This window comes from Columba livia, chromosome 10 (assembly GCF_036013475.1).
Source record: "Columba livia isolate bColLiv1 breed racing homer chromosome 10, bColLiv1.pat.W.v2, whole genome shotgun sequence".
Taxonomy (NCBI): Eukaryota; Metazoa; Chordata; class Aves; order Columbiformes; family Columbidae; genus Columba; species Columba livia.
This window is the reverse complement of record NC_088611.1, coordinates 19,915,293-19,930,818: the sequence shown is the minus strand read 5'-3', so window position 1 is coordinate 19,930,818 and position 15,526 is coordinate 19,915,293. Positions and strand designations below refer to the sequence as shown.

The window sequence follows — 15,526 nt, the reverse complement described above, 5'->3', positions numbered from 1 at the left end:
TGGGGGGCTTGCAGGCGGCCGTGCTGTGCGTGCACGGATGCTGTTTCCATCAGCACTATGTTTATCATTTCCCTTCTCAATGAACCTCCTCTGCTCTGGGTGCCATTGAACTTGTCCCCGTCCCTCCTTCCTGCCCTTCACTCTGTGTCCTTCTTCCAGGAACGCGGCTGCTCCATGGAAATAGCCCCAGTGTGTGAACGTGTGTGTGTATGTGCACATGTGTGCAGTGCTCCTGTCCCTCTCGTATTTTCTACTCAAGCTTATCACACCCCTGTGGATACTGGTTTTATTTTCTGCCTTCCCTGCTCTGGGGGAGCTTTGAGTCCCTTGGGGCATGTGATACCCCTGGGGCTGGGACTGTGAGAGGGGAGAGGGAGCGAGGAGTCCAGATCCAGCGCTGCTGCCTTCCTGTGCTTCCCATCAGCTGCAGTTTTGCTTGGGATCAGGTGTGGAGACAGCTGTGACTTCACCGTTGTAGCCAGAGCTGCCTGTGCATCCAGCAAGGAGCCAGTCCCCAAAACCACGCTCACCTCTGGGCTCATCCTGCAGTGATGCTCGTGGCCCTGCACCCACCCTGGAGATGTGCCCAGCTCCGAGGTGACCCTCCCACTGCCCTCTCTGCACCGCTGCTTTCCTGCAGCCACCTCAGGCGTTTCCCTCCATGGCCTCAGCAAGTTTGGGATTGGTTTGGGAAGCGGAGAGGAGCAGCATCGGACAGGCTTGACCCAGCTGTGTAGCGAGTTGTGGGCAAGCAGGAAGCCTGCGGGGGGGACTCTGGCTTTGCCCCTCGGTCACTTGGAGGTGGGCAGAGCTGCCTGCAGGGCTGCCTGCTCTTTCTGGGGGATGTTGGGGGCTGGTAGCGAGCCTGGGCTTGTTTTGGGACAGAACACTTTGCACAGAGCAATCCTGAAATGCAGCGCTGAGGCTGGTGCGGCTCCTCATCCATGAGGAGGCAAACAGGGGGCACCACTGCTGGGTCTGACCCCCTTTCCTTTACCCAGCCTGGGTTTCAGCTCCACCTGGCCCCTGGCAGGGCTGGGAAGGAGACAGATGGGGACCAAGCTGTGGGTCCATGTCTGCACTGCGCCCCCAGCATCGGTTTTCTGCCTGGTTGGGCTTCTTGCACCCCCGGCACGCTTCGGGGAAGGGGGGATGGGATTTCAACACATGAAGGAGAACCTCTTTCTAATTATCAGGAGTGATGAAAGCCTCTTTAGGCAAGAAGTGATGAGGGAAGAGTGCCTGACCGTGGGAAGGAGAGAGACGGCACAGATGGCATCATGCTGCCGAGCAACCTGCTGCTGTGCCGGGAACAGACAGCAGAGACACACGGACACACCGGGGATACGGCCCCGGACGGGGAGCCCTGCCTCGGCTCCTGCCCTGGGTTTTGGGCAGCCTTGCAGGGGGTTGGGGGATCAAACGGCCATGCTGAGGCTGGAAATGGGGTTTCACTGTGTTCTCGGCGCCCAGGTGCTGACTTGCTCGCTGCTTTACAGTCTTTGGCCGGCTCAGGGGTGCTGACCCAGGCAGGCTTGAAATGCAGTGGAGATGCGGTGGAGCAAGATGTGCGGTGGTGAAGTGCTTGTACGGCAGCATTCGATGTCCTTACGGCAGATGGAGAACCTTGGCAGAAGGGAGAGTGTGAAAACCATCACTGTGGATGAGGCTTTAGAAATGGCTTGGTTCAGTTCAAAGCAGCTGGGAGGGCTGAAGTAGGAGGGGGGATCCCTGCACCTCGAGGTGTATGTGGAGGATAACCTGAGATGCTTTAGGTCCTTTGGCAAGTGGAGACCAAGAGACCAGATGGGAATTGCAGTAGTTAGATGGCAAAGGAGACTCTCAGGTGAGAAGGGTCCCGAAATAGCCAAGATTTGGCTTTGGCCTTGAAGAGCTGCAGCTCCAGGGACCGGGATGTCCAGGACTGCACTGGATGCTTCACCCCGCTGGTTTGAGGTACCTCACAAGGTGGTGGAGAGGGGACTGGGGAGTCTTTTTGTAGACACTGAAAGACCTGATGGCTGGAGAGTCTCTCCTTTGCGGATGGCCAATTTTGTGGGAGGTTGGTGGTTTATGCTCCGGTGTGTATTGCGACTGCTTGTACCAGCTCCTCTTTTAAGTGATCTCTCTGTGGTTGCTCTACTTCCATGAGGATTAACCCATGCTTTTCCTTTTCCTTCCACATCTTGGATTTGCCTGCCGGAGCCCTTATTGGGAGGGCAGGCGCCCTCCTTTCGCTTTGTTTGTGTCCCCCGCTCCCCCTCACCCTCTGCACCTCCCTCCATCAAAGCAACCAGAGATAGGAGGCTACAGCTCTGCTTTTAAGTCGAATCTCTGCAGCTGAAATAAAATTGCATAGATTTGCATAAGGAGCATCTCAATTAGCATATTTGTGGGTAAAGCTAAAAGGGCTGTTCATTTGGAAGTGAAAATGTGAGCGAAACATGGAAATGACTTCCAGCCCTCTTTGCAAGCAGCTTAATTAAATATTTCCTTAGTGTGTGCACATGGGTTTGGGAAGCTCTTGCTGTGTATGTAACGGTGTGTGGAACCCCAGGGCGGGCAGTGGTGCTCCTGGGAAGCTCTGGGTGTGTGTTTGCACCCTCCCTGCCTGCAGCCTCCCTACCTGCCACTGCGGCTCCTTGTCCCCACACCTCCAAAGTGACAAGTCTGCTGGAGGGCACGGAATTTGGCGTGCCAGGCTCTGCCACCCGAGGATCTCCCTCTCCAGGAAGGTTTTCTTTCTGTCGCCTTGCATGATGATGATGCTCTGTTTGCCCTGTCGTTTCCTGGGGAGTAGAGGCAGCGAGGCAGCTGTGATTTAGGAGCAGGGTCAGGCTGGGCTGGGCTGCCTGCCTCCTGCCATAGCCATGTTCAGGGGAAGATCCTGCCTTTATTTAAATATAATTGCTTTGGGCCTGATCCTGTTCATTCTCAGATATGTGAGAGCAGGTATGAGCCTTCTAGGGGAGAAAAACAGTGCTGCTGCTTTTTTTTTTTTAAGCCAGGCTGATTATTTTTCTTGCCTTTGAGCTTATGCCTCAGCAGCTCTTTCGTGTCTTCCTCGGGACCAGCCTGGCGCAGACCTGCTCAGTGAAGGTTCGCTGCATCAGCATGGGACCTCGCTGCTGTCCCAGGACAGTGTGACAGGGAGGGCTCAGCCCCTTCCATCCGCTGTCTGTGGGGCTCCACAGATCCCCTGTGCTTGCAAACAGGGGTGCCACTTGATGCTGGGAGGGGGGTGTGCTTTTTGGGGGGTTAGCAAGGGGACAGGCTGTTGGGGTACCACTCGTGCGGATGGTTGCACGAGGAGGGGACTATGTATGTCCCCTCCTATGTGGGAAGAGGCAACGTTTCCCTGGAGCTGGGGTTTTTTTTTGGTAAGAGGGGTGCAGAGCAGAGCATGGGGCTCCTGGGTGCCAGAATGTATCCCCCAGGAGGGAAGAGGGGGACACGCGTGATCCCACTGCACAAAGAACCCGAAGAAGAGGCTGGGAGAGGATGGAGGGATGGGGGGAGCACACGCACGCGCGGCCACGAAGAGCTGAAGATGAGGGGGCCAAGGGAGGGGGTCACACACAACCTATTGTGAGCGGCTGAAAGGCGCTACAGTCCCGAAATGTTAATCTGACCCAACCTTTTGCCAGTTATAATTTTCCTCTGAATGAGCCTGCATTAATCTGGCCCTTTCTCCACGGTTCCCCCGTGGTGCAGAGCCCTTGTTCTGCCGCCTCTTGCTAAAATTGCCTTTCAGCAAACCCAAATAAAGCTCCCAAAGTCTGGAGCTCGGCCCCCGCGCAGGAGCGGGGTCAGTTTGCCAAGCGGAGGAGGGAATGTGGCTGCTGCGGCACAAAACCCGCCGTGCTGGAAAGGCCGTTCCCCCTCGCCCTGCCATGGGCAAAGCCCGAGAGTCTGGGTTGTGCAGGCATTGAATCATAGAATTATAGAACAGTTTGGGTTGAAGGAACCTTCCCAGCTCCCCCAGTGCCCCCCCTGCCATGAGCAGGGACATCTTCACCAGCTCAGGTTGCTCAGAGCCCCGTCCAGCCTGGCCTGGGATGTCTCCAGGGATGGTTCATCCACCACCTCTCTGGCCAACCTGGGCCAGGCTCTCACCACCCTCAGGGCAACAATTTCTTCCTCATGTCCAGCCTGAATCTCCCCTCTTTTAATTTAAAACCATCACCCCTTGTCCTATCACAACAGACCCTGCTGAAAAAGTCTGTCCCCATCTTTCTAATCAGCCCCTTTTAAGCACTGAAAGGTGCAATAAGGTCTCCCTGAAGCTTCTCCAGAACCTCCCCTCCCAGCCTGCCAGCACACAGCCCTCATCCCATGCATGGGGGGTCCTTCCCACCCAGAGATACGGGGTCACCAATGGATTCTGTTCTGCTGGAGCATCCCCAGAAGTGCTCCCCTGGACCCGGCCTCACCGTTGCCCTAACGCGGCCACTTCTCTCTCCCCGCAGCTGCCTGTCCTGTGTCAACGGCTCCTTCCCCTGCCACTGGTGCAAGTACCGCCACATCTGCACGCACAACGCCGCCGACTGCTCCTTCCTGGAGGGACGCGTCAAGCTCTCTGAGGTAAGGTGATGCTGAGCCAGCTCCCTTCTCCCGTCCTGGTCCTGTCGTGGTCCTCTTGTGCTACAGGGAAGGGTTTAGAAGAGGGAAGCCCGCTTTGGAAACCTTTCCCAACGCCTTGCCAGCGCGCTGGGGCTGCCTGGCAGGTGCTGCTGGGACCATGTGCTGATGGGGAGAGGCTGCTTGGGAAGTCAGGCATAGCCAAGTGCACTTTAGGCTGAATGAAAGGAAAAATAAAGGCAGAGATGCTAAAGCATTTTCCTTTGATGTTTCTGAAGGGAGCAAGCTTGAAGTGTCATTGCAGAACAACTTGTTTTCAGAGAGGGGAAGGTTGAAATCGGTAAAACAAACTGTTTTGCTGCACCTCACGCCTTCTTCGGCTCAAATGCTTTGCTAAGAAACATGTTCTTTTGCGGGGGTTCATCCTGTGCAGCATCTGTGACACCCACCAGGGAAACCTGTCACTGGCAGGAGGTCCCAGCATCCCCAGCCTTGGTGGCTGCTTGGGTTGGGTCTGGACGTCTGGCCAGGAACTGCTGGCTCTACAGTAAATGCTGATTTGGGTCCTGAAGGGAAAGTTTTGGGAGAGTTTCTCCTCTGTCCCTGTCCTGCAAGGGGGCTCTAGTTGAACTCACCTGGATGTCCAGTTGCCTGTGCAGGTGGAAAGGTCCTGCTGCCTGATGGCTGGTGCTGGGAGCAAAGCTGTAAGCTGTTCTCATGGGACGAACTCAGATGGATGTTGTCCTGGAGAAAACGTTTGCCCAGCTCATCTCAGATAAAATTCAGTCTCTGAGCTCTGGCAGAGCTCGTGTCCCAGCAGCCTCCCAGGCCAGGACTGGTCCCCAAGAGCAGAGGTGAACAAGAAAGTCTTGTCTCTGCTTCACAGACCATGTGTGAAGGCAAGCAACCGAGATGTCTCTGCAGGCTGCCTCTGCATCTCCCCACTCGGGAGCAGCAGCATCTCTGAATGAATCTCCATCCCTTGTAATTTGTGTCTTACGAGGTCTGCCCTTGTTCTCAGTGAGAACCTCTGGGCTTGTGGATGCCTTTCTAGATCATGGGTGTTGTCCTCGCCATGTCCCCCTGCTTCCATACTGGGCTGGGAGCATGTGTGGAGTCAGATGAATCCCTCTGCAGCTGTGATGCCACAATTATGGTTTTTCCTCCTTCCTCTCCTTCTGTTTCTTTCATCACTTGAAGAGCTCTCTCATGGGAGAGAATGGGTGGGCCGGGCCATTATTCAACCATTGTCCAGCCACCAGCAGCATCCTTGTTTTTGTGCCAGGGATGGGATGGATGGAGGAGCATCTTCCCCTGTGCTGGGGCTGAGCCCTGCATGGCTTCTCTGCTCCCTTGGCTTGACCCCCCCACATCCCTGTGCAAAGCCAGAGCACCTGGTCCTGCCGCCTCTCCCAGGGGAGCTGCTGTGTCTGTGGGGGAACATTTGGGCTTTTCCACTGTGCTCGTGGGTGCTTGTGCCTGTCTGTCCTGGGCCAGAATGAGCCCAACCCAGCAGCCACAAGTGGGGGATTCAGGAACGTGAGAAGATCAGAAAAAGCTGTTTTCTCCCAGCCTGTGCCCTGAAGAAATCTGGTGAGGGGACTGGCCTGTCCCAGGTGTCCCCGCAGCCTGCTCTGGAGGTCACACTTCCCGCCAGACCTGGCATTGCTTCTGCGAATGCCACACATGATGTCCAGACCGCTGGAGCCCAATGGCTCTTGTCTGTCCATTCCCCTCGCTGAGGGCACAGGGAGGCTGCTGGGCTCTTCCCAGTCCCCTGCCACGTGAACCCAAAAGCATCTGGCTGTACCCCCCAGGGATGTTGTTTTTGGGATGTGTGCAGCTGCTTGGGAGCTTGTGTCACCCCCAAGCACGGGCAGGCTGTCCCCCAGCAGAGCTTTTGGCCACCCTGGGACCTGGAGCAGTGCCTGGTTTGAGGTTTGGAGCTCCTGGCTCAGCCTGTTTGCACATTGCTGTGGCCTCAGCAGTTCCTGGCGGGCATGGCGAGACACCCCCAGAGCAGCTGCTGCTGTGGGCTGCGTGTCCACGCTGGGATGAGACATCCCATCCCCATCCCCAGCCATCCTGGTGCCCAGCAGCGTGGTGTGGTGGGTGGGGGACTCAGTGCAGGCCCGTGGCTCCACTGGACAAGTTCATAGAATAGTTTGGGTTGGAAGGACCTTCAAAGTTTATCCAGTGCTACCCCTGCCATGAGCAGGGACATCTTGACCCAGCTCTGGTTGCTCAGAGCCCCGTCCAGCCTGGCCTGGGGTGTCTCCAGGGATGAGGCATCCACCATGGTAATGGTAGATGTACAGCCCCATCCTCTCTGTGGGAAGATGTCTAACTGGGAGGGTTATTTTGAACAGGATTTGGTCCGTGTTGGCTGGAGCATGGTGGGCACTGGTCAGGGGAGGCAGGGACGGGTTAATAGTAGCACTGAACTCTGTCTCTGCTGCTTCCCATGGGTGGTTCACCACAGTTTCCTGGGTGGAAAGGTGGCTGTTTTTTAGGAAAACACAAAGAGTGACCCACAGCACTCTGTCCTGGGCTTGCCAGGCTGTTCACCTGGATTTCTGAGGGTGGAAAGGAAGGAATGGGGTGTGGGCACCATTCACATAAATGTGCCTGGGAACGGCGGCAGCAGGAAGGATGTCCCTGCCCGCTGCCTGCGATGGCTTTGAAGCCTTAGCTCTTGATATCACTCTCCTCTGTGGCTTGCTCCAGGGTACAGGGCTAGGAAAGGGGAGAGTCCAATGGTGGGCTACAAAGATGATGAAGGGGTCTGGAACATCTTTCTTATGAGGAGAGACTGAGAGAGATGGGGCTGTTCAGCTGGAGAAGAGAAGCTGAGAGGGGATCTTATAAATGCTGATAAATATCTTAAGGGTGGGTGTCAAGAGGATGGACCAGACTTTATTCAGTGGTGTCCGATGTCAGGATGAGCAGCAACAGGGACAGACTGAAACACAGGAGGTTCTGTCTAAACTTGAGGCAAAACTTCTTTACTTTGAGGTGCCTGAGCCTGGCCCAGGCTGCCCAGAGCGGGTGTGGAGTCTCCTTCTATGGAGACATTCAAACCCACCTGGATGTGATCCTGTGTGATCTGCTCTGGTGACCCTGCATGAGCAGGTGGGTTGGACTGGATGATCTGCAGAGGTCACTTCCAACCGCAACCAGCCTGTGATTCTGTGACTCTAAAGCTCTTACCTCTCCAAGCAAACCTGGACACCCTTGTTATGTTCTCATCCAACTAAAAAAATGGTTTTAATGGAGAAAATCAGAGTTGTGCAATGTTTGGGAATGTATGCGTCGAAGTCTTGCTTTTCTGCTTGTCCTGTCCCTTTGTAGCTCTCTGCTCCTGGGAGCCGGGGCTCTGCTGGGGGGGCTGTTCTTGACAGGACGGGGAGCTCTGGAGACTGTGCAGAGCGTTCCCGAGGGATGGGCAATACTGGGGCGAGTTTTGTCAGCGGGTTGGAATTGCTCGTAGGGGAAATGAGTTGTCTCAGTGCCCCCACCCCTCCGGGCACCCCGGGCGCCCACCAGCACCAGGTGCATCCTGTTTGGGCGCAGACTGACATTTTTGCTGGATGAGACACTTCTGCCGGCAGATGCGGAGCATGTGACGTTGCACGGGGGGAATCGGCTCAAATGGCGAGTCAGCAAAACGAGCTGCCTGCGCGGGGAGGGGAACACGTGTCCCCCCCGCGCTCCCTGAGCATCCGTGGTGAGCCCAGCTGGGGTGGCATGGACTTACCCACCGCCCCACTGGGTCAGCAGCGATAATTAAGGAAAATAAGGAGGTGGAGGTGTTGGGGAGCGAGCTGGGACCTAATCCTCACCAAGTGTCTGTGTGCCCCGTGGGGAAGGCATGTGCCTGGGGAATGCAGGCTTGTGAAGAACGGGAAGCTTAAAGAGTAAAACAAGTTAGGGTTTTTTGTCAATATTTGCTAAATGAAGTGATTTCTTTTTAATTTCTCTGCATCATTTGAAAGCTGGATTAATCCTACCAACTGAGATAAAGCCCAGTGCTGTGCAGGGTCCAGCCCGGTTCGCTGTGGGGTGGCAGGAGGCAGCTGGCCAGCGTTGGTCACACGGGACTACTGGTGGCCTTGGGGTGAGAGCTGCCACCATGCTGTGGCCATCGGCAGCCCTGTGAGAGCAGCAGGGCAGCTGCTGCCGTTTCTGTTTTTGGAGCAGCTCATTTCGGCACACTTTATTCCCCCTTGACGTTATTTCAAGCTGACACTTCCAGGACTCTCTGTTGTAGGTGCGAGACCTCCTCCCAGTTCGGCAAAGCCGGCGTGGGATTGCATCAGGCTGTTGTTGCCAAAGTGGCACCCACCAGGGGACGCGGAACTGTTTTGCTGCCTGAGCTCATTTATTTTTGCTCCTTCGTGCTCCCCTGTGCTTTGCACACAAGGCTCACTGGCTTCCCCAGAGCAGCTGGGAGCCTGTGGCTATTAAAAGTCAACGGCTTCTTCCCCAGGGAGCGTGTGGGGGTGCTGAGCCCCTCGCTTTTGCCTTCTTCCCCACCTTGGATGCACCAGCATCCCCTGGCCAGAGGCTCTGGCTCCTGGGCAGCCTGTAGCCAGGCTGGTTGGGGTGACACTGATTCAATGCTAGAAGCAGCAGCAGCAAAATTCGCTGCAGATCAGATTCTCTGCCACGCTGCGGAAAGCATGTTGCAGTGTCAAAGGGAGAAAAGGCTTTTCTGTCCACTTGTGAAGGAAGGGGGATAGAGGATGTAAAGAGGGCTGAGTGGGTAGCCTGATAACACACAGCCCAGTGGGCATTAACTCTGAAACCTGCTGACTGCAGTGATGACATTAAAGCCCATCTCATTTTTGCCCAAACATTTGCTGTGGTCTCAGTGCCAGATTGTGAGTCCCATAGCTGAATCCTCTCCCCATCTCCCACCTGGATCAACCCGAGCTGTTGAAAACACCCCACAGCGATGCCACTGGATTCCTCAGTGCTCTCCTTTTCTGTCTCGAGGGCTTTGGTCGTAGGTTTGGGGTTGGCTGCTCATAAGGATTTACTCAAGCATGTGCGCAGCGTGGTATTGTTGCAGCCAGTCAACCAAGTTGGGGACCACGGGGGTGCTGGGGAAGACTGCATGGTGCTCCCTGCTCATCGATTGCCCGTTGTTCCCCTTACAGGACTGTCCCCAGATCCTGCCCTCCACCCAGATCTACATCCCTGTCGGTGTGGTGAAGCCCATCACCCTGACGGCCAAGAACCTGCCGCAGCCGCAGTCGGGCCAGCGCAACTACGAGTGCATCTTCCACATCCCCGGCGGCACCACCCGCGTCACCGCCCTGCGCTTCAACAGCACCAGCATCCAGTGCCAGAACACCTCGGTGAGTGCGCAGTGAGCCTCGCCGCTGGCTTCATTAGCGAGCTGCTCGTTTCTGCCCTGTGCCAGGACCATCCCGGCTCGTTGCGTGGCCGGGTTTGCTCTCCCGTGGGCAAGTAATGGGGGTTTCTGGTGCTCGTGGGGTGTGAGGTGGACTCCCCCTTGCTCCCCCCAGATGCTTGGGGTTATTCCAGATAGGATCAATGCCAGAGCCCCCAAGGGGAACCACCAGGCTTTAGGAGCGCTTCCAAGGAAATTGGCTTTGGAAGCTGAAGAAAGTTGCTTGGGCTGGAGCCAGCTGGCCCGGACATGTCGGAGCCTTGTCTCCCCCTCCCCTCGCCTGCTCTTGCTTCCCTCTGACACCGAACCAGGACACCCCCCTTCACAAGCAGGATGGAGCTGACACCTTCTCCATGTCCCCCTGCACACACTCCCCTGTGCAGCCGTGCCTGCCAGCATGTCCCCTCCGTCCCCTGCAGCCCCTCTCTGTCCCCAGCTCCCACCCGCAGCTGCCTCATCCCCCTGCCTACCCTCCATCCTGGCCTTGCTGGTGCATTAGATTGGATATTAGGAACAATTTCTTCGTGGAAAGGGTTGTCAGGCATTGGAACAGACTGCCCAGGGAAGCGGTTGACTTGCCGGTGTCAGCACCAGTGTCACGAGCTGTGCGGCCTCTGCGGCTCCTCTCCGGACAGATGGGACAGCTCGAGGTGCGTCTGCCCACTGTACGGTCCACACACAGAGATGAGGTGACTGATGTCTTCTTCTGGGCTGACAGTGGTGGATGTTTGACCTGAAAATTGCCAGGGATGCCCGGAAAGCAAAGCAAATTGGCTGTAGATCGCGTGGGAGGTGTTTTGGGCTGTGTGGGTGCAGGAGCGGGCGGCAGCAGCTCTGTGGGGCCGTGGTCTCAGGCAGGAGACGTGGCTTTCAGGCACAGGGTGGCTTTGCAGATGGAAGAAGAGAGTTTTGGCTTGTAAAAAGCTGTCGTGCTTTCAGGGTCTGCTCGCCTGCTTTAACGGTTGAGGGCATTTAGCCAGGCTGCTTTATGGTGTGGGGATTCAGATTCACACTTCCGCGACGCTTGTCTCCTCCGTGTCTTTTTTTGCAGTCCATCTGGCTGGCTGATCGCACTTCAGGCTCGTGTGCCGTCACCCACCGGTGACCCACGTGGTTCTTCCATCGTGATTCATTTTTTGGGTTAGGATTTTGGGTCTTGCTTGGTGTGGAGGACAATGGTGAGTGGAGAAATAGGGCAAGGATGACATCCCTCCCCGACAGGGACTGAGGGATGGATGCCCTCTGCTCGGGAAGGCATTTCAGCACACTATGCAGGAGTTCAGTGGGATCTAAACAAGAGGTTAATTACTCTGCGGAATTAGGGATGTTTTCCTGAATCACGGGTAAATGGAAGGGATAATAAGTCAAGGCGCTTAAAACTCTTTGTCTTTTATTTAGTTTTAGTGCTTGTCAAACTCCAGTGGCTTGTTAGTGCTTTGAAGAAAGGACATCTTGGTTAAATATTCAGCATTCCATTCATTAAGGTTTGAGTGTCAGCTATAAACATTATTTGAGACACCCAATAGATCTTCAGCAAACTCAAGGGAGACCAGGCCTAGTGTTCCCTGTGCATCCCAGGACAAAAAAACAGAAGCAGAAAAACCCTTTTTCCTCACTTTGGTTTCTTTTTGCTGTTCAAAAGGAAAGCAATCCTAAAGGTTTTTCCACATGCTTTGTAAAGAAGCAAAAAGAAAAGCCTAATTATGAAATTCTTTGCCGGTAAACTTTTTCTTTCTGTTAATCGGTTACTTTAGACCTTCTGGAGTCAGACATTTCCAGGCTTGCTGCTTGCAGTGGTGGGTGGAGGAATGGTCACCTGTCTTAATGTGTGCAGGTAACGCCCAACTTACATTTCCCAAGTATCTCTACCTTGGGCCATTCTTTCTTATCTGCCGTCCCTCGATTTGGCTCGTGCTTCTGATTGCTGCAAAAAATTAATGGTTTTGCTGTTGTACCACAGTCCCGAATCTGCAATGCTGCTTGCAACAACTGGACTTCATTTGATTTAGTGCTGGCTTTGGCAACATGGCTACAGGTGTTTCTCGCTGGCAAGGATTTGGCTTTTTCTCCCCAGAATGTTCCTCTTAATGTGAAATAGCCCCAGAGCTGCTCTTTCCCTTTAAATGTAAAAATAGGAAGAACCCCTGATCTCCTTTCCATGAGCACTGAGTTTGTCATCTCAGCACTTTAAATTAAGCCTCATGCCTCAGTTATTTCCCTTCCCTTTTAACCAAAGCCTCGTGTGGCAAGGAGCAGCTGTGTCACCTCCTTGGCTCCCTTTTGACTCTGTCCTCGCTGATCCCCCCACCATGGGCAGCCCCCCATGCCCACCCATTTTGTCTGCAGCTCTGGAGGTCGCTGCCCTCTGGCCAAGCTCGAGTCGGGATGTTTGTCCAACAGTTGGGATGTTTGTCCGTGAGCAGCTTATCCTTGTGCTAAAGCAATGTGGGTGCAGAGCTGGGCTGGCGGGGCGGGCACACAAGTGGTACCCAACGCAGATGCTGAGGCTGTGATGCCCAACCCCAGGCTCAGATGCTGGGAAGGCAGACCTGGAAGATTTACATTTTCTGGGTATTTTTGTGCTGCGGTGGGGCCCGGGTGTTGCTCTGATGTCTTCTCAGTGTCTCTGGTTCTCACTTATGCCCTGCCGAATTTTGAGCAGGAGGAATCCGGGCGAAGTAGCTTGCATATAGTGGGGGAGGACAGGAAGAGATTTATATTAAAAGGAGATCCAGAATCAGAGGCCAAGCGTTACCGTCAAGTTGTGCCGTTATGTGGATGACGGTATTTTACTAGGTCTAGGGTGTATTTATAGAGGAACATAAATCATACACACATGCCCTGTTCTGAGCGCCGCACACCTCCAGTATGTGTATCTCTAATTAACCAGCCATGGAGAGGGAAGCGGGATTGGAGCCCGCAACCCCAGCACCGTTCGCCAACAAAGCTGCACTCTCCGTCCTAGCAGTGCCTACATTTATCTTTCCTGCAGCAGTGTTTAAAGTGAAAAGGGAGTATCAGGAGAGTTTGATAGGATCCAATTAAATTCCAGCAGATAAAATAATGATGAATTGCAGTTGAGCCCTGGCGAGACGCGATGTACATTACTGCCGTCCCCGTAGCGCGGGGAAGGAGTTGAGGTCATCAACTACAGAAAAATAGGACACAGCTGCAGCCCAAGCGCTCCTCCAGAAACGCAGCCCAGGGGGATGGCGCATGTGGGAGGGAGGGGGGTTGCGAGGGAAATTTGGATGTGTGGGTTTGCTGGCAGAGGGGCAGCCCCCCCATTACCATCCTTGCGGTTGTGCAGGTTGTGGCTGCAGTGGGGTGGATGCCCCGTGGCCAGGGGGGTTGCGATAGCCCAGGGGCCACTCTGCCTTGTCTGGGCTGGGAAGGGCTAGTGCCTTGGCTAGTTGGCATGGCGCTTGCAGAAGCATCTCCAAGTGCATCTCAGTGTGATCTGCCCCCAGATTTGGGGAGCCCCCAGATTTGGGGAGCCCTGTCGCTGCTGTGGCTCTGTCCCCTGGGAGTGCGGCTCCCTGGAGGCACCTTCTCGGGAAGCTGAATCCCTCACCCCAAGGGGAGGTGGGTGGCTCTGGGTGCCCATTGCTGATGGGTGAGCAGTGGGCTTGCTGGAACCAAATGTGAGACCTTTGGAGTAGTAGCACCCACAACTCTCGTATCGCCCTCATGGGAATGGAATAGGTGTGACAGTTGGAGCTGGGACACTCACGAGGTTGTCCAACTTGGCAAGATGCTTGAGATCAGTTTTGGTTGAAGAGCCTCGAGAAGGATTTGGTGAGGAGTCCTCTTTCCTGAACCACATTCCTGCAGAAGGAGACCTTGCTGAGAAGAGCTGTATCCAGGTCAGCGGGGCTGCTGCTGGTCCTCTGTCAGCCCTTCCACACTCGCCTTGTAGGCTCTTCAGAAAAGATGGACAAGGCTGTGGCTGTGTTAAGTGAGGAGCCAAGCCGCTCACATCTCTGCTGCCGACTCAGTTATGACACCCTTTCCCCATCCCCTTCTGTGGGGAGCATGCTTCTCTCTTGGGTGCTGCTTCTCTCTTGGGTGCTGTTGCTTTGCACTCAGGGCTGTGCCTGTTGTGTTTTGCTCCCAGAGCAAATATCCCTTTCCCATAGCTTGTCCTCGAGACAGCTGTAGGGCTGTGCCACGTCGTCCTGTGGCACAGCCCGGGGGGTCCTGGGTGGCTTTGTAGAGTCAAATGTGGTCTGATAGCCAGGCTGCCTGGGTAGGGGCATCCCCTGCTCACCCCCCAGTCTCCCCTCCTGCAGCTTATCCCAGCTCGCTGCCAGCCACAGCCATTGATTAACTAGGAAGTTAATAACAGTTAAGTGTTTAATGGATGTTTAGCAGCCCGTTAGCTAGAAGCAGGGAGGAGCCAGCATGATGGGAAAGTTGAGGGAGGGGACAGAGCTGAGGAAGGGGCTGGAGCACAAGTGTGATGGGAGCAGCTGAGGGACCTGGGGGGGTTCAGCTGGAGAACAGGAGCTGAGGGGAGACCTTCTGATCTCTGAACTGCCTGAAAGGAGCTTGGAGCCAGGGGGGTCGGGCTCTGCTCCCCAGGAACAAGCGCCAGGAGCAGAGGAAACGGCCTCAAGTTACGCCAGGGGAGGTTGAGGTTGGATCTGGGGAACAATTTCTTCCCCAAAGGGCTGTGGGGCATTGGAACAGGCTGCCCAGGGCAGTGCTGGAGTCACCATCCCTGGAGGGGTTGAACAGAAGGAGGTGAGGTTCTCAGGGACATGTGGCAGTGCCAGGGGTGGGTTAACAGTTGGACTCGATGATTTTGAGGGTTTCTTCCAACCAAAACAATTTGATGATTCTATTCTATGACCTGCTGGCAGTCCGTGGGCTCTTGTCATGGGATGGACAGGTTGGTGAGCACCTCTCCTGCCTGACCCCCACCGCTTGTGGGGCCTTTGTGGCCGGGAAGTGGCCGCTACTTTGCTCAGCTGCTGTGGCTGGGCTGCTGCCACCTCCCCCAGCTGTGCCCAGGGGTGGGGATGGCACCTTCCTGCCCACGCTATGGCACGAGCAGCTGCCATCAGGCCTTTTGAAAACATCCTTCAAAACAAGAGGTGCTTTGGAAATGAGAGCGGGGTGGGGTGGCCCTCGGTGTCCCATGAGGCTGAGCCCTGAGCCCCTGCAGCCGCAGCTCCTGCCACACGCAGCCAAGCTGCTGCTCCAGCTCCAGCATCCTACTGGGATCAGTGACGGCATCCCAGCTGCAGGCCCGCTGCCCATCTCTGCTGATGGAGACGCAGGCACCGAGGACACGTTTTTCACTGATATCCGCATTCCCACCGGTGATCCCGAGCTGCGAACACCAGCCGGGGACACGACTCTTGCTCTTGTCTGCCACTTCCCTCCATGTCACCCTGTGTTCCCGGCCGCTCCCCACCGTCCAATCCGGCTCCATGCTGAAGCAAATCCAGTGTCCTTTGCACAGTGGCCATTCCCAGAGGGACACTGTCTCTTGTGCACGTGCATTGTTGTGTCAGGGCT

At 55.4% G+C, this 15,526-nt stretch overlaps 1 protein-coding gene across 2 annotated transcripts in view; it reads left to right on the top strand.

Moving 5' to 3' along the window:
- Positions 1-15,526, top strand: part of PLXNA1 (plexin A1) — a 114,766-nt gene that overhangs the window by 62,253 nt on the left and 36,987 nt on the right. For both annotated transcript variants that reach the window (XM_065075649.1, XM_065075648.1), the window contains exons 9-10: positions 4,470-4,584; positions 9,744-9,944. In XM_065075649.1, coding sequence (XP_064931721.1) covers positions 4,470-4,584; positions 9,744-9,944 — 316 coding nt within the window. The remainder of the gene's footprint in view (positions 1-4,469; positions 4,585-9,743; positions 9,945-15,526) is intronic.